The following is a 22,657-nucleotide window of genomic DNA, read 5'->3' as shown; positions in this document are numbered from 1 at the left end:
CCACAGCATTTTGTGACTTGTAGAATTCAAGTAGTATGCCTTCAACTTTTAAATGTGAAACCTAATTAGATTTCTCAAATGAAAGTAGGAGGCAGCAAAGTTGCCTGTGCAAACAGAACTCCGGACAAAACAAGTACATACTCATGCCTTTTTATTTGGGAAAGCTTTGGGTTAGGAAAGAATATTAAGTTAGCTTTTTTGTAAAAATTACAATAAAAAAGGAGATGGCTAATGTGATGTAAGGCCATATAATGTTGTGCTATACTGACATTAGATTTCTTATTCATGTTGTCCTTGCTACTACATTTTCCCTAGGTATAGAGGAAAATTATTTTATATAAATACATTATTTGTGAAACTAGCAACCCAAAAGGTAGAAAGTGAGATGCATGTTATTTGAGAAGTTGTTTTTGTTGCTGATGACACTTGTCTACCTTACAGAGGCATGAAAATGGCTAAAAAATCATGTGCATATATTTAGACTATGTCATCCAAAATAACCTTTCAATTTTCTCTACTATAAAATAAATGTCCTTTTTATCAAAATAAATTTTGGAACTATGTGCTTGTGCTAAAAATGTTGGAGCGTCTGATATGTAAACCTCTAAAATGGAATAAAAATGTTTTAATTGTTAAACTCCAATTTTATTTTTTTCTTGGCACTTATTCTAAAACATACATGATGCCCCCTTACTGTCATTAAATCAGAGATGGGAAAATCTCTTGATCTAGTCAGGGAAGATTAGATTCACTGTCTTGTATCAGAACCAACTTATTGCAATAACACATCACATATTACTTTGAAAAAATAATTTTGAATGACAAGTCTGTTATGCTGAATTTATGTTTTCAAGAATAAAATGATTAATTAAAAGAATTGCTATCTTGTAAATCCAATATAACACCTGGGATTCCTTTCCTAATCTAACTTTCAGTAGAAACATTTCAAGACACATTAAAAATCGTTATTTTCTTCTCCCCTTTCCTATATTCACACTCATTTCCAACTGTTCCATACTTCCTTATTTCTATCAATATTAATCTGAAACTGTTTTTGCATTACAGGTAACCATGTAAGAACTAAGTGAAGTGTCATCCCCCAAACTAGGGAAGAAAAACACACTTGAAAACCAATGCAGATGTGAATTCCTGAACAGTCATTCTTATTTACTCTTCAGAAGTCATCTGAAGTGGATTAAGAGGTGGTGGTTTGGTATTTCAGAGATCCAAAGGGTTCACAGATAAATTTTCAGTCTTGTGCATCATATTCCTCTGCTATTCAGTCCTAATAGCATGACTCACTCAGCTCCAAATCCACAGTGACCTTCATTTTATCACTGCTTATTTACTTCCCTCTCCAAAGAAAAAGCGCAGCAAATGTGTAGTTATGACTTGCATTCAGTACAACTGATTTTTAGAGATATCCTTTTAAGAAGGAGCAGACCCTCTGGAGACAGAGGTGTGAAGGTTCTAAATGAAGAATGTTATGGACAGAAACACATAGTCTTCTTCATTTATTTCCTAAAATTCTTTTTTTACTATTTTTTCCAAATGTTGAGACATGAGTTATCTAACCTAGAAACATGCAGAAAATGCAAGAGAAATGTAAACTATATCAGCTAAGACAAATGAGAGATGTAAAAGCTTGCAGTACTATAAATTTTTCTAGATTTCTACAGGAAAATCTTCATTCCTCTGATCTGGTGCAGTAGGTACCTGACTCATCATCAGACCCTAGTGCATTCACTAACCTTGCCCCTTTCTGCACTCGTGGCTATAATTTCATTCGAAATTTACATCAGTGACACACAAAAGACAAGAAGTCTCATATAACTGAAAGCTCAGCCTGTGCATTCAAGTTACTTATCCGAGGCAATGATATTTTATCTTCCTTACTCAAATTTCCACAGATTCTGCATTGCAAACACACCCACCCACACACACACACATACTTTCACCTGCAGGTGAATAGTCTCTCTGAACTAACACTTCCAGATACCATGATCATTCAGAAGTTTTCCAGAAACCATCCACAAATAATTAAAAATTTTGGTAAAAGAAGTCACTGTGGTTTTAAACACTTTAAAGATACCTTTTTAAATACAAAACTATTTTTTTTTGGTTCTTTCATCAGTGAACATACTTTGAAACACTGCAGACTTACCCCATGTGCAACAGCAGGGAACCAGCTCAATAATCTGAGAACCTCGGACAATATCTACAGAAGGACCATTTTCCATTTCTACAATAAGCTAATCTTACCAGGACCCGTGTCTCACCATGTTGCTAGAAAAACCTGGTGAGTATGGTTAATAGGGATTAATTCTATACAGAATTCTCCAAATAACATTTTCTCGGAGAAAAGGAAAAATGACTGAGGAATGGGGGGATGTTTGATATTAAAGTATCGTGATAATTTGTTGTCCTAACCCTGTTTTTATGATGATGGCAGTGAATTAATCCGTCCTCTTGACAGTCATTTCACAGTAAGAATGAGAAATCTTACCATTTTCATTGCTGCTGGCCTACCTTATTCTTGTTCTCACTGTGCATTTCCATGACAATGACTGTGAGCATTATAACACCATTGTACATAATGACTCTGCTTTCTGTGATGTTACTCCCAAATTGGGTGTGAAATATGTGAAAGGACAGATCTGAAATGGAACAACTGTCACCAGTGAAGCAGAGTAGTCTACAGAATTAATAATTGACAGAATTGACAGCATGCTACCACCCAACAGAAATCTGGAATTGAGGAGCACTGACTTCCTTTATAACTGAGGGGCTTTGTGTGAAAATTACTTGTCAAATTAAAGGCATGTAAAATGAGACCTTGATGAGGTGTGTACAATTTAATGCAAAATTAGTAAAAAATATATTTTTCTAAAATGTCTGGTTTTTTGTGTTAAATGACCACTACTGAAATTTTGGTAACTATTGATATCATGACAGTCTCAGTTCAGGCTTTCACCCCCCCCCCCCTTTTCTTTTTTTTTTTTTCTTTTTAATTGAAAGTATATGCCTGAGCTAATATAATTGATCTTTTCTTCATATCAGGTCATCGGAATAATAAAACCAAACGAAAAATAGAGTACAGTTGCTTTCAAGTTCCACAAAGCTTTTGCAAAGACAAGCTTACTAATGTTGTGAAGTACTCACAGGAGAAAATTATGAGCACCAGAGGGAATTATTTGAGGAAAATGGGAGAAAAACTGGTAAGTATAGAGGGAGAAATGTTCTCAAACAAGACGTGCAGTCACATTTTGACCACAAAGGATTGAAAGAAATTCTACTCATTGATCTCTGTAAATGTGGCATTAATAGAGTGGTCAGAGGATGAAAGGAAATATATAATAGCTTCATAAGAACAAAAAATTGAAAGGGACCATGTTTAGCTCACTGAATCCAGGCTTCTGTTCTGGCATGCAATCATGTCTATAAATGCTTTCATAAAGACAAATATGCTGTACTTTGAAACACCTTCAGCTTTTATTTTTTTTCTTTTCCTGTTAGTAACCTCTTTCAGATTCTGACTTATTCTTGTTTTCATTCTAAATTTACTAAACGTGAATTCTAAATTAACTCACAGCCACCAAAACCTTATTTTTTCAAGTAAAATTGTAATCAACCTAAATAGCTTTCATTTTTCATTGTGGTTTATTCTGAGGTGTATTTATAGACTATCATGTGCCCACTTCTATTATTTATGGAAATAATTAAACAGACATATTTTGTTCTCCATTACTATCCCAGCCATAATGTTCAATTCTTTCTGTACAGCTTCACATATAAATCATTTTTCTTGGCTAAAAGTAACCAGAATAGCAAATAGGTCAACATTATTTTCCACAATGTCTTCAGTGCCCTTTATCCCTTTTTTCCTATATATCAGTTTTTGCAGCTTAATATTACATTCACCTTCTTTAAGACATGACACTAGATCTGGTAACCAGCTCTTTCTCTTCCTCTCTCAATTACAGTAAATCATTAGTGTATAACAGAAATTCATTACGTTGTTCTCTATTCCCAAGCTTTACTCTTTATTTCTATATCCAAAACATATTCATAATATCTAGCTCTTTCCAGACAATGTCTTCATTCCTCTGCAAAGCTTTGCATCAACAATATTTTTGCAAAATTTTTTTCTATTCCAAAATAATTTATGAAAATGTTAATCAGTGTAAAGCTGTCTGAAGGCATATCTCCTCATCCCCTTACCCCTTTTAAAAGCTTCTTTTTCAATGCAAATCATTATCTCCATTTAGAAAGGTCCTTTCTCAGTTTACATTTTCTTCACATAGCTCAATAATTTTTGGCATTCTGAAATACTTAATATTTTACAAAGTTTGGTATAACAGAACATTTTTTTCAGCCTTTGAGTTAACAGTCTCTTAAATAAAGTTGTTCCACTTCCTATTTTTAGTTCAGAAGATACTGTTCAAATTTGGAAGCCCTCACTACCAGACATGTGTGATTTCAGAGGCTACTGGTTCCCTTGCATCACTTTCTACAATATAAGTTTCAGAATTCTAATTTCAAGGGAAACTAAAATGAATTTTTTTTTCCATGCCCTCTTCCCCATTAACCATCTTACTTTACCCCTCATATTCTATGTATTTCACTGATTTCATTAAGACTCATGTAGATTGTCTAATAAAAAAATTCTATCATAATGCAGCAAGACAGTCTTCAAGGAGAGCAAAACTTCCTCTGTCATATATCATGGGTTAAAGTTATATAGAGAGTTGTGTGTTATTTAATGCAAGTTAAAACCCAAGCTCTACAGACAACATTACCTATGATGAATCAGACTTCAGCTGCCCAGGCTTCAGTTCAATTACATTAGTCTGAACATTATGTCTGAAGCTCACTCTATATATCAGAATATAAATGCAGAGCTTCTTCTTACAGACTTTTGAGAAACTCTAAGAAGTGACACACCTTGTATCTCCTAGTATGAAAAAAGCCACAGGGGATTTCTTTTTGGAGACCTTTTCCACCCTACACTCAGAGTGGAATGAATACCCTCTGGAGCTTAGACTGCATTTGCAATGTTCCCTGAAGCATAACTGAAAATACTTCTGAAATAGTCTGGAAAAGCCATTAGCAGTGACCCCATGCATTTAGGATTCTGGAAATTGATGTAACAGGATCAACTGCACACACTCTGTTTAGCTAAGCTCAGAATAAAAACTATTTTATCATATTTTAGATTCTTCATCCTATATACTTTTATTTATCTTTTTGATAATAAACAAAGTATTCACAGGCAACTGGCAAGTTCACTGTAAATCTATGTAGCAATCCAAGAGCTGTCTTCCCTTAAAAGAGGAGGTGCCATCTAAGGACATAAATGATCTGCCTCTTATCAGGGCCACATTTCTAGGAATGGAAAAAAACAAACCAAAGCCAAAAGAGAACAACCACCTTACCTTTCCTACATACTGAGGATCTGGTCCCATGTGTTCTTCTAAAACAAAGAACTGATTCCACACCCATCCACGCTTTGGACGATGATGCACTTCTGTTTCACCTTCTATGTGTTTGGTTTGGTTTCTGGTCACCTTGATGGAGCCATGGTGAGCAGCTCCATAACACCTCTGTACAAAACAGAGACAAACTAGGACTGGGCAGATACAAGATGTACTTGTAATTCTCATTGTAGGATAGGATTCCTTTTCAAGGTTTTCTTTCTCTTGTCCTTTTCAGCTGTAATTCTTCAATAAGTTCCCGAGAGAGAAGGTGAAGTCTGCTTCAGAAATACAGTCCAAATTAGGTTTTTCTGCTTGTTCATGGTTTAGCTGCCCATTTGGGAAAGCTCAAATTATATTTACATTATGAAAAGCTGACTGGAAAAATTGATATTTCTTCTGAGGTCTTCACAATAGAGTTCCACGGCCGACCATTTTCTATCTAATATGAAAAGGAAAGAAAGACACTTACTCATCACTAAAACCAGCAATTTTCAGTTTCTGACCTTAGATTACACTCAAAGTTGTACTAAGCACTCAGTCAAAGACTGACTGGAACTAAAATTTCATTTCAATGCTTCCTGTAAAAGCATTTCCTGATTGTTTATGTTAAAATACAGTAAGACAGCATGGCTCCCACAAGCTGTGAAAACACTCATAATTAAAACCTGGATGATTCAGAACAGTTCCTTTAGCTTTTACCTACAAATCATTGACCTGGTCTGGCAGTAGAACAAAATCACTGCTACAGTGTCATTAAATAGTGATTGCTAAATCATTTCACATGAGTTTCACATTTCACATTTCACATGTTCTATACACCACACAGATATCCAGCTCGATGAAAAATATCTAGTCTATAATGGGTTTTGAAAGAATGCCACCAAAATGGGCTTTTAAAATTCTCAGTAATACTAGAGCATACTGACAGGAAGCTTCAGTCAAAATGTGCATTTTTACACATTTTATATAAAGCACACCTTGTGCTCTATATAAATTCAAACCAATATCATCTAGGACATCATAAAATTATGTCATACTGACTGGAATTTCGTGTTGTTTTGATATCAGTATTTTCAGTATATTGGCAATATTTTCTCAGCCTCAAAAAGGAAAATGTAACCTATTTTATTACAATAATAAAATGTGAATATATGTGGAAGTTGATGTATGCTAAAGCCAAGTACCTTGAAAGTAAAATTTATCTTCAACCTTAGAGAAACAGTTACATTAAACTAACCATTTGTTCAGTTATCTGATGATGTCAAAGATTATCTCCATATCAGTCAGTCCATCAGGAGTCTGAAAGCATGCAATTGAAACTACAAAAATTGGACTCTTCCTATATTGGTCTTCTTTGAGTATCATAAAGCTACATAAACACAAACATAAACTACATAAACAGAAACAAAATTAAACTAATTTTCTTTCTTGGTTTCACAGGAACTCAACAGAATAAATTCAAAATCCCTAAAGAAGAACCAAAAAAGAATTTAGAAATCAGACAGAAAAAATACTGCAGTGGAAGAAAATGTATTAGGTGTCTTTTGGCTGCAATTTTTTTTTTAACTTCTGTTTCTCTCAAGTCCATAATAATAATGGAATCCCAAACCTCTTAGCTGAAAACAATTCCTCATCAGAACAATGGAAGAATATTTCAAGACCACTGTACATTAGAAATAGACAGAAAGGACATATTTTCCATTGCTAGTACTCAGTTCAGGATAGTGGGTATTGCTGAAGTGAAGAAAGAATTTCAGTCTCTTGTGGTTGTGCAGGAACTCGAAACTCTATACATCATTTTCAACTGAAGAAATAAGTTTTTAGACATCTAGCATTCTCCTACTTGTTTCCAAAGCACTTTAGTCTCCCCTCAATCCTTATGAAGTCCAAGACACCATTCCCTTAAAATTCTGTCATTCCATCTCTGAAAAGGTTTATGCAACATGAATAATTATTATCTCTCGTAAGTTCAAATGTGATTTAATAGGATTTTTTTTACACTTAAATGTTATATGATGTCTAAATTAGATCAGGGATAAAATCCAGCCTTTCTGGGTCTCACATTTGTTTCTGGGTATATTTCTTAGTTTCCTTGCCTTTCTGCATTCTTTGCTGATTCATGTTAGAAATAATTTTTTACCTTGAGGCATGCAGTTTGCTTGTATAGATTTCCATATATACAGATGATCTATTTAAATAGATTAGCCATCATTATACTTAAGATGTACATTAAAATTAAGAAGTGTCTCACAAAATATTAACTCTTTAGCTTTATCCATTCAAGTATTATTTTTCTTCCCTTTGTTTCCATCCTGAGAAATGCCTGGGAGCCATTCATAAGACCAGAAGCAGCGGGTAATAACTTACAATTGGTATGTAAAGTGCATTGAGATTTCTCAAAATAGAACATTTAAAATATATTTTAGATTATTACTACTAAAATTTCTTTTACAAAAATCTGTGGGAATAGTTGAGATGGAAAATTCTTGCCTCATAAATTGTGTGTATGAATACAGAAGCTACCAACAAATCAAGATTTACTAAACAGAACTTTGTTTCTCTTCCCTCTCAGAAGTCATCCTTAGGAAAAAAATAAAACAAACAAACCAAAACAATCAAGATGGAGCCTCCAAACTGTTATGCCACGGTCATATATGAGCCAGAACAAATATTAAGGACATATTATATTAATAGATACATAGATATAGATATATGTGTATATGTGTATAATATATATTGTAAATAATATATATTTATGCATTATAATATAAAAGATATTATTCAAATATATTGGAAAAATAATATAAAATCCTACTGCAAAATATGAAGGGCTTTTTTCATCTTTTGACTAAAAAATGTCTGTTGATCTTAGCATTAACATTAACAAGGAGGCAATACATTTTTATTTAGTAAAACCGCTATTTTATTAAATTCAATTAAGAGATTTAATTTTAAGCATCTGAACCCAAAATTAAAGTTTTAAAATAATTTATTCTGAACAAATATACTTAATAATAACAACAACAACAACAGCAACAATAACAATAACAATAATAACAATAATAATAACAATAACAGTAGCAGGAAAAAACATTGCAATATCTACTTCTTGTTATACTTAGAAGTTGATGCCTTCAAGACTTCCTGAATTGTACATGAAGCCTGAAGAATCATTTCCAAAAAGAAAAATTCAGCAATCAAAAGAGGAGGGGGTGTAAGTGTTGATTCTTTGAAGTGTTACACCTCTGGAAAACATCTTTAAAGCCAAAGCCTAATTAATACTCAGTACAAAGGTCCTTATTCAGCACTCTCCTACTAAAGGTCTAGAATAAGCATTTAATAAAGACCTGACACCCCCACCAAAAGAAGCCTCAAATCTACCTTGAAGACAGCAGTGTGTGTCTGCAGGGGAAAGTTCAGATGGAAACAGCTCACACAGTTAACACAGAGGAGACAGTAAAACAAAGACTAGGCAAGAAACAGAAGAAAAACTGAGGAGAAAAAAACCAGAAATGAACTTTCTGCAATCCTTTGAATCGAAGCTAACATACTGAGATGCTGCCTGCTCATTGCTCTTGTCTGCAGCTTCAGAGTCAGTGTCTTGATTTATGGCTTTTGTTATAAAGACTCATGCAGCTGCAGAGTAGACTTCTGTTATAGCCTTCTCCTGGGAGCCCTCATGAAAATGAGTTGTGTAGCTAAAGAGACTGTCAGAGTGAGTTAAAATTAAAATAAATAATTAAATAAGGTGAGGTGGGAAAGTTCCACTAACATTGCTGGAAATCATTACAGCACGGTAGTTACTGCTTAGTGTAAGAGCCTATAATGAATTCCCAGGAAACTAACAGGAGCATAGTGATGCAAAATGTGTATGTTTCACCACCATGAGGAGATGCATCTTTTGTAATGGATCTTGCCCTGAACCTCAGTGTCCTCTGTCTTCCATCAAATTGAATCCCATTTGAATTCTTCTGAACGATCGAGTTTTGCAGATGCACATTTAGCACAATTCCACATATCTTTTATACCTCCCTTTTAAGTTCCATGGTGACAGAGTGACAATTAGCTATGGAGCTCATAATAATTAAAATTGTTTATATGCTTTCTGACTTCTCTCTATGCCCTCTGCCCTGTAAATCTCCTCCTATCAGAAAAAAAAATCAAAATCTGAACAGTTTCAAATCACTATCATTTTTATTTATATATATGAACACCTGAAAAAATCTTACGTCCTGGATTACCTCTGTTTATTGTTTATTGCCAATATTATATTCTTCAGCAGGGAAGAAAAAACTGTGTATTCACCTGGAGACCAAAGGCAGAATAATGCACTAGGGTCAGAAAGGAAAATTGAATGTGATTTTTTGTTACATCCCTTGAATAAGAGTTTGACAGATTGCCAAGAGAGCATCCAGTATTCCTGAAGATCTCAGGTAACTGGCAGAAAAAATAGTGACATTTCTAGGTAGATGAAGGAAAGTTGTTCATCTGTAGTTGATCTCCCTTCTCTATTCCCAAGGCTGGTAGAGCTGAGCTATGGGAAGTTACACGACAAACGGAAGCACCAAGTTCTTTGCAGCCTAGGTAATAGAGGTAATAGAATGACAATCCATAATTGTCTGTCTTCTGCACATGCTAGTCAGTCTGACAGAAGTAGTGACAAAACTGTCTTGGAATGCATTTAAAACTGTATTGCATGTGACTATGTTGCCTTTTTGTTGTTTTAGTTGTACCTATGTGTATGAGATTGAAAACTAAGAAAACTCTAATTAAGAATTAAAAAACTCTAATTAAAAAACTCTTAATTAAGCATTAAGAAAATGCTCTTGAAATAGTTAAATAGTGATTCCAGTAACCAAAAATGTTTTAACTATAGTTCTATATTGGCAGACCTTCTAGAAATGGGAAACTGGACTCCTTTTTTACTTCAATAGCATGAGGAAATTTCCATTAATTGGTAAGATAATTGCATGAGATATCAAACTCCTAAATTATTGCTAAATTTATTTGTAGGTATATCACTATTCTAAAACATAGACTTTATCACTCTGGAAATTGATCAGTTTCCTAAAGAAGCATAGAGAAAAAAGCATTGAATGACTCTCTCCTCACCTCTTTAGGCCAGCAAATCTAGCTGATGGCTGTGCGGTGTCAAGGGGGGTTATTTCTTGTACTACTCTTTCACATTTATACACAGCATTTGATAAAGAGTATATCTATTAGCAAAAACCCAAAAAGTGTCTGTAGTAATCTAATACCAACTATTAATTTACCTATTAAATTATTCTACATAAACTCCCCTTTACAAAATAAATAGAAACAACAACTACAATTAAAAAAAATAAAGGCACCTCCATGAAAAATAAAGACTGTTCTTTCATATATGGCAACAGAAATTCTCTTGTGTGAACAAAAGGGTGGATAGGGGAATAAAAAAAAAAAAAACAACAAAGAATCTGACATTATAAAAAAAAGAAAACAGCATGAGAAAAATTAAGCTATAAAAGAGACACTGAGAAATCACTGGAAAACAAATCAAGGCAGAGAAGCAGATTGGAAAGTTCAAGTGCAAACAGCTGAAGCTGTTAGTGAAGATGTAAAAAATCCAGCAGTACAATGTTTATGAAATGTAAGAAATATATTTAATGCAGTTCAAGAGAAAGAGTTGAGTTGAATAAAGGAAATATGAATTGGGAACAAAAATCATGGAACAAAATTCCACAAGGAATATGGATTTCTGGGAATTGGTATGCTGAAAATGGCAAGGGAAGTACAAAGCTCATATATTTTTCCCTAGCATTTTTACATTGCATACCCAAAAAGCTTCCACATTTTCACATATAATTCACAGATCAAGGCAACTGCTAACATGTTTGATATCAAAAAATTAAAAAATATATACCATATAAAGAAATGAAACAGTATAAGAATTAATGACTACAAATTGTTATGCAGTATGTGAAAAAAGCTGGGATATTCTTAGATTCAATTTACAATCAGAGAAACACATTATACAAAATTAATTACTTAGATGAGTACATCACTCTTGCTGACATTGCCCAAATGAAAAGCAAGAAGAGGAAAAGAAATGCCCTCCTCTTTTTTTATTTTCTTACCCGTTATCTCCTATCTACCTACAAGGAAAGAAACAGTTATACCAAAAGCTCAGGAAGAAACAAAAATCAGCAGACATATCCTGGAATACTGTTAAAGGGAAATCACATATTTTTGGGCATTCTAAAACGGCAAAAACAAAACAACAGAGAAATCTTTCTCATGGGTAAGCAAGCTAGCTGGTCCTCTGAAAAGAAGTTTACATGACAGAAAGACAATTTGGCATTACAGATGTGGGTTTTACATGCCCTAATGTTGTAATTAGATACCAAAAAATAGTCATTGCAAAGGTAAAAATAGTCATTGCAAAGGTAAAAATCCCATGGGATTTTTCAAAGGTAACAGCAGCATTTAGCTGCAGAGTTATCATTAAGTTGTTTTAAATTATTTCAGATAGCAAAGTGTGATGGATTTTTCAACACCATCCTGACTGACATACACACATCAAATTATCCACACTTGTGAGACTCCATTCCTCTTACTGCCTTGGAGCTCCAAGGAGACAATGTCAGAAGACTCCATTAATTCTACAGGTTGTAGCACCTAGGATTTCTTCCAAAAGTGTTCACAATCCAGGCTATTTTTTAAAGTGTAAAGCCTTTCTCTTTTTCTCTTTCCAATTTTTCTTCCATTTGAGGCATATACTGTTTTCAACTATTCATTTTACCTTCAGTTACATATTACATAAGGTTTATTGACAATTTTTTATAAATTAATATTTCTTGTTTAGTGACTCAGCTCCAGTACCTTTGAAGTAACAGAAACTGATATATTACTATTCTATAAAGACCACAGAAAATAAATCTTAGCCATCTTTTTGGATTAACAACTGCTGAAACTGCTGAATAAGTGAGTAGCTTATAATTATTTCAATAGTTTTCAGAGGCTTAATTGAAAGATAGTGGAATTGTTCATATTTGCACTATATGTTTGGTTTTAGACAGCTTGTACCTAAACCTTTAACCCAGCACAAGTATGGATTCTTCTTTATTTCTAGCACATAAGGTTAGTCAGATGTTTTCCTTTGCAAAAATATTATATTGTGTTAATAATATCTTGAGTCTGAAAAATGAAGAAGATAAGACCAGACATGACTTTTCATTCAGCATTAACACCCTGAACTTTCTAGGGTGTTTTTGTTGTTGGATTTTTTTTTAAGTTCTACTTCATCAAGTTGAAATACAAAATTTCAAACTTTACTTTAAAATCCTAGCTGCAGCCCTAGCAATCAACCAGCATTGGTTTGATTCAAGTCCTAGATAAAAGTTAATTTTCTTTTTCTTTTATTTTTATCTCAAGTATAAGAAATAATTACACTATTCAGAGTCTAGACTGCCTGTTAACTTAGTAAGCATTAAAAACTTGCCTGGTTGGCTGGAACAGGTTGCACCAATTAAAGCTGGGGTCACAAAAGAAAATAGACATCATATGAATAAGAGCTTTTGCAACTTCATTACTGTCTACAACTTCCTCACAAGAGGAAGCAGAGGGGCAGACACTGATCTCTTCTCTCTGCTGATCAGTGACCTGAGAAAATGACGTGTGCTTGTGTCAAGGAAGGTCACAATCACCTGAGGGATGGTTGGGCACTGGAACAGCCTCCCCAGAGAAGTGGTCACAGCATCAAGCCTGTCAGAGTTCCAAAAATATTTGGACCATGCTCTCAGGCACGTGGTGTGACACCTGGGGATGTCCTGTGCAGTGCCAGGAGTTGGAGTTTGATGGTCCTTTTCGGTCCCCTCAAACTCGAGATACTCCATGATTCTACAATTATTAGTAGAAGAAGTATCACATTCCTTACAGAAGGAGGCATGAACTGTAGTTCCAATTTTGTTATGAAGAGAATTTTAAGGACAGCCTAGCAGCACCTGCAATTAAAAGAGCACAGAAATGCTGAACCAGTGCAAGCAGTTCTGGCCAAACCACTTCCCACCTGGATTAAAGGAGATTAGTCATGTGTTTTATCTAGTTGGGCTTCACTGGGAAAGAAAACCCACTGGAATCCTACCTAGCTGTACCATGAAGATGAACGAAGTGCGAAAAGCCAAAAGAGGCTTAGAAGATAAATAGTCACCAAAAAAAAAAAAACCAACCATATTTGGAAGGTTTTTATGTTGGGAAAAGAAACTCCTGAATATTTACTGGGCTAGCATCTGATTTATCATTCGTTTTTTTGAAAAATAAGACAGTCAAGACTGTTGTTACCAATGTCTTAAAATAACAGATTTAATAGGAGTTCACTGAATTTGTAACAATAAATGTGGAGTCATGATCAGGGTACTTTCTTCTGGGACTGTGCATAGCTTATCACTAAACACAAGCTTTAATGGATTTCTTAATGGGTAGCATTAATTGAAGCACCACTCACAAAAAGGAAAACCAGCCACATTACACTAGGTGACTAATCCAGCACCTTACATGGCCAAGGAGATTCATTCTAAATAGTCCAAATAAAGGATACTAGGCACACAGACTCCCAATATAATACAAAAATTAAAAACCAAAACAAAACAACAAACAAAAACCACAAAACCCTCTAAATATTTCAAAAAATGTTATTCAAATAAAAATGGCTTTGTTTTATTCAACAACAGTAATAAAATTTTTTTAAAAGTTGCGGGGAGGGGGGGTTCTAGTGGTTTTTTTGTATACAAAAATATTAAATTTTTTATACAAACAATCAATGCTCCATAACAAAACACTATCAGTCCTTGAAATTTTCATTAGAAGCGGGTTTATCATTGTCAGACCCAAATAGATGGGTCACGTAAGATCCTCACCTGCTGAAAATATATCAGAACCACTATGCAATCAAAGTTGTATTGTCACAGCAGGATTTTTAAAAGTTTATCTAATTGATGCTTTGGTTAGATGATGAAAGACTTGCTTTGGAGCAAGATGAGCTGTGTTCTGCTGTGCTGTCTTTTACACTAAATGTGAATGGTTAACTCTAGAGATTATTTAAAACTCCTTTATTTTTGAAAAAAAATATTGAAGATGGCTATTAGAAAGCATTCTTATATTCATAAATAGGTACAGGAAATTATTAAACACTACTAAAAATCAATGGATTTGGTACCCTGATGACCAAAGACATTTTGCAAGAGTTAAATGAGTTATGAAACAGATCTTTCTTGAACAAAAAGGGATTTGAAAAGTTTGCAAACAAGACTGTAAAAGTTCTTAATCTGCAAACAGCACTGCATGTACACAGGCAGATAATGAGCACTGCATGTACACAGGCTACAATGAACAGATAATCTAAACATGACATTAAAACAATATTAAGGCATTCAGTGCCATCCTCACCTGTCATAAAAAAATATTTTGCCTATCATAAGCAGGGATATGGAAACTACAGGATAAAAGAAGTGAAATAGCATAACAAATGACTGAAGAAATATTTTTGCAACTCTACCCAAGTGATTTGCACTGAGAGTGACTGTCAGAAGCACAACACAGTAACAACACAATTAGTCAGATAAAATCCAGCCACTGTTTCTGTAAATATAATTGCACACACAGTCATGCTAGCCATTACCTGCTGTGAAAGGAACAACTGTGAAACACAGAGAGATAATTCATTAATCTGACTCATGTCTCTCTCTGTTCCTCAACCAGAGAGGAAACTTTCTACATTTATATCTAAGGTCCATGTACTAGTCAAGGGTAATATAGGGATGCAAGGTAGTGCAAAGGTCCCTTTATATTCCCAAAGCAGCAGAGGCTTTTCTTCTGTGCTATTTCTCTTCCCAAGGAACTTGCTAGCAGAAAAAGATCTCACTGATTTCTTGACTCATTCCTCCCATATATTAAGGTCAGGTCACCAATCAGGGAACAAAGCAAATACAAGAGACACTGATGAGCAATTACTTAGTTTAAATAGAAAGAACTTGCAATAACCCACTTGTGTATAGTCCACATGTACTGTTTGTCCTAACAAATTATTTCTCAAAAATGAATAGCAAGAGCTCCTCTGAGGAGTATGGTAGCATCCCATTGACTAGCAAAAAATAAATGGAAGAGAGATCTAATGCAGATGTTTCAGGCTTCAGAAGCAGTTAAAGGCATTTACCTCTTGTTCTTTGCTAGCAGTTCAGCACTGCACTTTAAACTTAAAATCATGTACACTATTAATAATAATCTTGTTACAGAAATCTTAATAATACATAACATACAGTGTTTTTGGGGGGTTTTCTAGGCTGCACACAACTTTTTAACTGCAGAGAAATTTGTTGTCTGGGTTCGGCTAACTGAATAAATGTTCAGAAAACAGCAAATATGGCAAAACAAGAGGCAACAGAGAAGTTAAAGACAGAGCCAAGAGGAATGGCTCAATTTCACAAAGACCTGTGAGAGAAGCAGATGAATTCCACAGATCATCCCAGAAGCATATGGGGGCTCTTTTGGACAGTGAAGACTTGCAAAGTCCACACCGCCCAGATGACTATCTGAGTACAACTCTTTAAAGCTGAGACTACCTAGGTGATGCTACCAGAGATACTGACCTTCAGTGTACTTGTAGAAAAACTAAGGCAAATAAGGAAAAGGTAATTATAGGCCCTGATTATCACATAACACTTTAACTCAGATGTCCTTAAGTCTGTGATTGCTCTTGTGAAATTTCTTCGGCCAAACATACTGGAATCAGAGTTAATCACACAACTTCACTACTCTGAGTCTCCACTAGATATGCATATTGTACCTATGTGAACAAAATTCCTACAAGCTCCCATCTTTCAGTAGTCACACTGGTCTGTTTAACTTTAGAAATAAATCTTCCCTGATTAATTAATTTTTGCCCAGTTTTCCATTTCCAGTACCCAGAGCTATGGACAGGAAAAAAAAAAAAAAAGAAAAGAAAAAAAAAAGAAAAAAGAGAAAAAAGAAAACCCCACAACCAAAAACCTCAATCATAAAAACTGTTTATAGGCACTATCAAGAAGAACTTCTTTATTGTGAGGGTGACCAAGCACTGGAATGAATTGCTGAGGAGCCTGTGTACTCTCCCTCCCTGGAGATATTAAAGAACCATCTGGAGAAAATCCTGTGCAATATTCTCCAGGATGACCTTGCTTGAGCTGGGAGGCTGGACCAGATGACCCACTGTGCTTCATTCCAACCTGGCCCAGTCTGTGGTTCTTTAATCTTGCATTTTTTCTATCAGAAAGTGAAAATTGTCTTGTATGCATGCTGGTTTGCATTGTATACATATATGCATATTTTTTTCTTTAAGTGGAGGGGATCCATAAGCAGGATGAATGGAATGTCTTTTCTGTCTTAAGAAACTGTGCATTAGACAACATGGTATTTGTAAAATAGGTAAAAATAACTATAAAAATGACAGTGTACTTGTTAAATAACAATGTTCAGTTATCAGTGGAAGTCAATATTGACATGAGGAAGACAGTGACATTTTCTTGTGTTTGTCTGACTATTTGATACCTTGTTTTTTCTAACATCTAAGCATATCATCACAACTTTTATTCTCAGGAAAGCAAGATGACATCAAAACAACAACAAAAAATTCAACTCTCAATTTTTATTAATGTAACAGTGTCTATGAACATGTACTATTTCATTATATTAATTAATGAATGCTGTTATATTAATCTTTAAGAAATTAGCTTTGTGCTAATACTAAAACACACAAAATCATGTTCATTCTCCCTCATCTTTTCAGAGCAGAAAGACTTTTTTTTTATTTCAGATTGTTTTTTACTGTTTTTCCTAAGCTTCTTTTCTGAGGCAGAGAGCCTGTTCTTCATTCCAGCAAGGTAGGCTTTTATAACTTTTGTGATTCTCCTTTTTTTTTCTAGATATACGTCACCTCAGTTCTTCCTTAAAAAGTTCTTTGTTATTCTAGAAAAGTTATTTTTAATTTAAACAAAATCAGACCTTACTAATGGTCTTAAGATTCATTTGAGTTTCACACAGTGGACAATTTTCACAAACTAGTTTAAGACTTAAATAGCAAACTGTGTTAAATATACTAATCCCACTGATGGCCACAGACTTTGTATATGCAACTTTATTTCATGCTTGTGAAAATTTTAGCTTTCATTCTTGTCCTGACTGCTTCACAGGAATGTATAAACAGGTAGATAAACAGAGATTTAATGTTCAAGCCACAACACCAGCAAATCCTCAGAAACAGAAGGGGAAGGAGAATCTAGGTTAATCAGTAGGATCATGTCTTAGGTTCTGATTGAGTAAACAAAAAAAGAGTTACTTACATCTAGGCCTATTAAAGAAAAGCTCATTCACATTAATTGGCTTGTCTGACTAAAACTTAGCTTAAAACGGAACATTTTAAAAATCACGTTATTGGTGTTTTATGGTGCTAGAAGAACAGCTTTTATAAACATAAGACTATATGCATAAATTCAGCAGGAAAACTTAAAAATGCAGAATTCAAATTTCAAAATATGTTTGTCTTCCATTGTCACAATAGTAGTCTAACAACAAGTGAAACCTTGTAAGATCATTTTGAAATTGTTCATAAAGGCATGATATGTTATACAAGACTTTCTACTGTGAATTGAAGACTTTCAAGAAATAATTTGCTTTCAGAGAGACCCTCAAACTGTAGCTTGCATGTTTTCTGGAGTTATCTTTGTTTCTGCAAGTGAGCAGGATGAGGGTTTAGTAATGTTGAGCATCACTAAGTGAGCACCAGAAAAAGAACTGAAGGACTAGCAAAATTGCACTCTCACTTAAAGATGGAAAGCATTTCACAGCAAGGATCCATATCTGAGCAAGGACTTGTATCTCATTTCCAGTTCTTATGCTGTGTTCATAGAACTCTATTCAAGCAAGTCCTGAAAATCGTAGACTAAGATGCCTAAATAAACATGAAAACTATCTTTGAGAAGTTGTAATTAGTTATATCCTACTTATGAAAGTAGTCATTCAGCTGAGTTACTAGAGAGAGAATAATTTAAAGAGAGATAGGACAATGAAAAAGAAATTTTAATGTGAAACAGCTTCCAGGTTTGGTTTTGATTTTTTGTCTTTTGTTGTTTTTTTTCTTTTTAATGAGGCTTGGAATATATAGAATGAAAACAATCAAGACAAATAATAACTAAAATTGTGCACCTATAATTTCATCTGTAACCTGCTACTTTTGATTAAAGGTAATAAATATTTCATTGTTAAGAGTACATGAATTTCCACATATTCTAACATAGAGCTACTGTTACTACATATGGATTGGGCTGTTTGTGAGAGTAGTAGCAAAAACTTACCAGCCTTTAAGAATAAAAAGGATTCAGTTATCAACAAGCAACAATCTTCAGCAGAAGACAGATCATTATTAAAAAAAAAAAAAAGCCAAAACCAAGCAAACCAAAAACTACCCAGAGTGATTAGAAAAGCTTAAAAAGCTAATAAAAGTTCATAATCCTGATCTGATGCAGATTGAATAGCATTAAGGAAGCTTTAAACCTCTTTCTTCTTCATAAAGAAATTGTTTGCACAGGAGGCTAAGGCGACTTAGCAAATAGGAGACTAAGGGGTCACTCTTTAACTCCAGCTGATCTTTAACCCCAGGTGATGGCTGATGGAATAAGACCCTGAATAGCAACTATCTTCCATCCCAAACCCCATCCTATACAGGAAAAACAGTCATGAAATATTTTGTTTGTTTGTTTTCTGCGGCAACATCACTTTTCAAGAAGCAGAACAAAGCTGCATTTTTTTTTCATAGTTATGAAATCACCTCCTACACACCATCCTCACCATCATCATCATGCAGCTTGCTGTAAATTTAAAACTTGAATATAAGTTTTGTTTCTAAAACTCTGAATTGTGAGGTGCTGACATTATTGGGTTTGTACACATCTTGATATTTAACAGTTTGTAAAAGATACCCGTGTCAGATTTAAGCAACACTGACAGGTGTTAAGCACTTGTGCCTGCCCCTTGCATGAAAATGAAGGGCTCTTATAGGATTATCGCAATAATGCAGATTTACACATGAGAAGGAAAAGAGACACATGAAAATATACACACTGAACAAAATATCCAGTAAAGAATATTACAGTAAAGAATATTCAGTGCTTAATCCAAAGGCAATGAAAATAAATAATACTGAAGAATTAAAACAATTCTGAATTGACACTGATGAATTATTAGAGTAATAACATTTTGTAGTATTTCCCCTAAATAACAGAAAGCAAAAAAGGAAGTCATCTGTTTTACCATTCCAAAGAATTAAATATTCTGGCTTTGTAATCTAGAGAACCTATTTCTATAAGGTATGAAATTTATAAAAGAGTGAGTTCTAAGTTTTTTAGATTACATTCGTTTTTGTAGTAATTTACTTAACACTTTCTACTACATTTCATGAAAACAGATATTCTTGACTTCCATTAGTTATATAGTTATATTTATATTAGTTATATAGTTATATAGTTATATTTATATTAGTTATATAAATAGAGAGAAAATAGTAAAAAGGAGTTCAATGTTATACTGCACTACAAACATTACTCTTAGAAAACACTGGGGAAAGGATTGAAATTCATTAAACTGCAGTCTTGTCTTCTACAAATGTTTTCATAATCAATTATATTGATCAGTTTGGACTCCAAATTTTAAATTAATAAAAAGTGTGTTGTGTGGGTTTTTTTTAGATTTTGTATTTCAAAATCTGAGCTTATTTTCTTTAGAAACATACAAAGCCCAGTTGAATCACATAATGTATATATAATTAAAAAGAAAAAGGGCAAAAAATAAAGAGGAAAAATGTAATCAGGATTCAAAATACGTCCAACATCACTTCTTGACGTTTACATTTCCAGTTATTCTGTCTGTAAACGGGAAATATGTACCAGAGCAATTCTTTTTGTGAACAGCTTCTCTCCAGCTCTGACAGCAAAGGACAGAGCTTGAGCTCCACAATATGACCAGGCATTTGGGTTAAAGGCCAGTGCTGCCTGCATTGTGCTCAGACACCACATGTACGCTCATACATGTGTAAGCCAATTTTCTAAGAACTCATCCCAGTGTATTTGCACTATACCAGGGATTTTGTCAGTCAGGGACATCTCCCTCTGTAAAAAAAGGTCAAGAACAGACCAATATATTATCAAGAGGCAGAGTTCAACCCTGTTCATTTCAGCATGGGTTCAAACAAATGTCTGAGAAATACAGCCTGCTATGAGGAAACAAGAGTTTATTGCATGAACAAGGACATTTGGTATGTAGTTTTCCCATTTAAAAGAGATTATTAAAGGATAAGTATATGCTATATATAGACTGTAAGATGCCCTTAACGTACCTTGGATAGAAAATCATTCAAATATGCCATGTTCATAGACTACTGAAAGAAATAATTAACTTATTTTAGCTAACAGATAAAAACAAATGCAAAGTACTCATATATGTCAATAATATTTGGTCCTGAACACTACCTAGCCATAACTTCTTCTAGTAAATATTCTATTAATTTTTACCATACCCTCCAAGTCTTTTGCCTTATATATACATGAAAGAAAACAAATTTTCTACTGTCAGTAACTAAATTTTACCAAAAACTCAATTATATAGTTAAACATCTTGTGGATTGTAGTGAGATTTTTTTCCTTCCTTTCATCTTCTACCCTTCACTGTTTTTATTATATGGACTGTAATAAATCAAAATTTTTTTATGCAATCTGGTTATATACATACACTATCTTATTCTAAATACAGGCATTCTAAGTACAGGGAAAAATCTCTCTGCATTTCTAGAATTCACTTTCTGATGCACATCTATTTTCTCTTGATAGCAAAGAAAAAAACCAAAACAACAACACCACCACTTCATAAGCAATATTTTAGAATAAAGAAGTTATAGACAGGAAGGGTTCCATCTCATCTACTACAGCTGCTCTTAGCAATGGTGTTATGAAAGTAAGACACTAGAGACCATGCTTTTTTCTAATCCATTTTTTACTGCATTTTCACCAGGGAGAAAGGAAATGAGACTCCAGGGAAGCTGACTACACGTGCTGGTGGTAAGACACAACCTACAAGATGTGGATCATTTGATATGTACAAAAAATAAATGACTGAAAGCAAACAATTTATGGTACAGCTCTACTTTTATCTATTTTAACATTCGACCATAAAATCCAATGCATCAAAAATTTACATGTCAAAATATCATGAATCACCAGAATAACATCAACACACAAAAAATCCAGCTCATTTTAGTTTATCAGTATTTCTTAAATAAACACGGTAACAGCTATGTACTACTGATGTCAATATACTCCCACTCTGCACAATTACAGACCATCAGAACAACTGTTCATCACTGACTGAACACTCTCAGTAATCATGAGCCTCCTCATATGCACAGACAAGGCCTCAAACAGCTAATGTCAAAGTAATCAGTCTTTATCCCTGACACAAACTCATCATACGTGTTGTGTCCTGAAAAATAGTCTTTAGGGAAATACAGGAGAAAATATTCTACAGGCCTATAACACAAGTACTTTGTAGCATCTCTTCAATTAAATTCTTTAATAAAAGCATAATTAGTGCCAGGTGCGTAGGAAAACCCTTAGATAGCAACTCCTCTGATCCTGCTAGGCAGGGCAAGATTTTTACAAGTAACCTAGCATCAGAATTTTGTTTCTGAAAATAAGATCATCAGCTATTTACTGCTCACAAAATTCTGGTAAAGGGATTATAAGCCTTGCAATTGTCATCATTTTCTCCAATATCTTACTGAAATCTTCTGGTTTCACTTCTACTATACTTGCAATTCAGTGACTGACTGCTGTGTGCAACACAGCCTTGACATTGATTACTAATACAGTATTGCAGCTACATCCCCATGGTAACTTGCTTTCAGATAATTTCTATAAGCCATATTTCTACCAACCACAGGAGATGTCCTATAATATCACAGTAATTCCTAAAATATGCAATATTTATTTAAAAAAAAAAAAAGCAAAACACGCCACGTATTGTTCCATTAAAATCCCACAAGCCTTCTAGCTTGTGTGATTTATCAATTTTCTCACTTTTTCAGTTCCGCCCTTCCTCTCTAGCAAACCAGTATTCATTACTCA

General features: G+C 34.1%; 1 protein-coding gene across 14 annotated transcripts in view; it reads right to left on the bottom strand.

The window, feature by feature from the left end:
- Positions 1 to 22,657, bottom strand: part of CDH18 (cadherin 18) — a 494,422-nt gene that overhangs the window by 157,084 nt on the left and 314,681 nt on the right. For all 14 annotated transcript variants that reach the window (XM_071453812.1, XM_071453784.1, XM_071453774.1 and 11 more), the window contains one exon: positions 5,436 to 5,916. In XM_071453812.1, the coding sequence (XP_071309913.1) occupies positions 5,436 to 5,663 (228 nt within the window). In that variant the 5' untranslated portion in view covers positions 5,664 to 5,916. The remainder of the gene's footprint in view (positions 1 to 5,435; positions 5,917 to 22,657) is intronic.

Source organism: Agelaius tricolor, unplaced genomic scaffold (genome assembly GCF_023055355.1).
Source record: "Agelaius tricolor isolate 1412-34295 unplaced genomic scaffold, bAgeTri1.0.p SCAF_2, whole genome shotgun sequence".
NCBI lineage: Eukaryota > Metazoa > Chordata > Aves > Passeriformes > Icteridae > Agelaius > Agelaius tricolor.
Note: the sequence above shows the minus strand (reverse complement) of the source record. Positions and strands in the feature narration are given on the sequence as shown.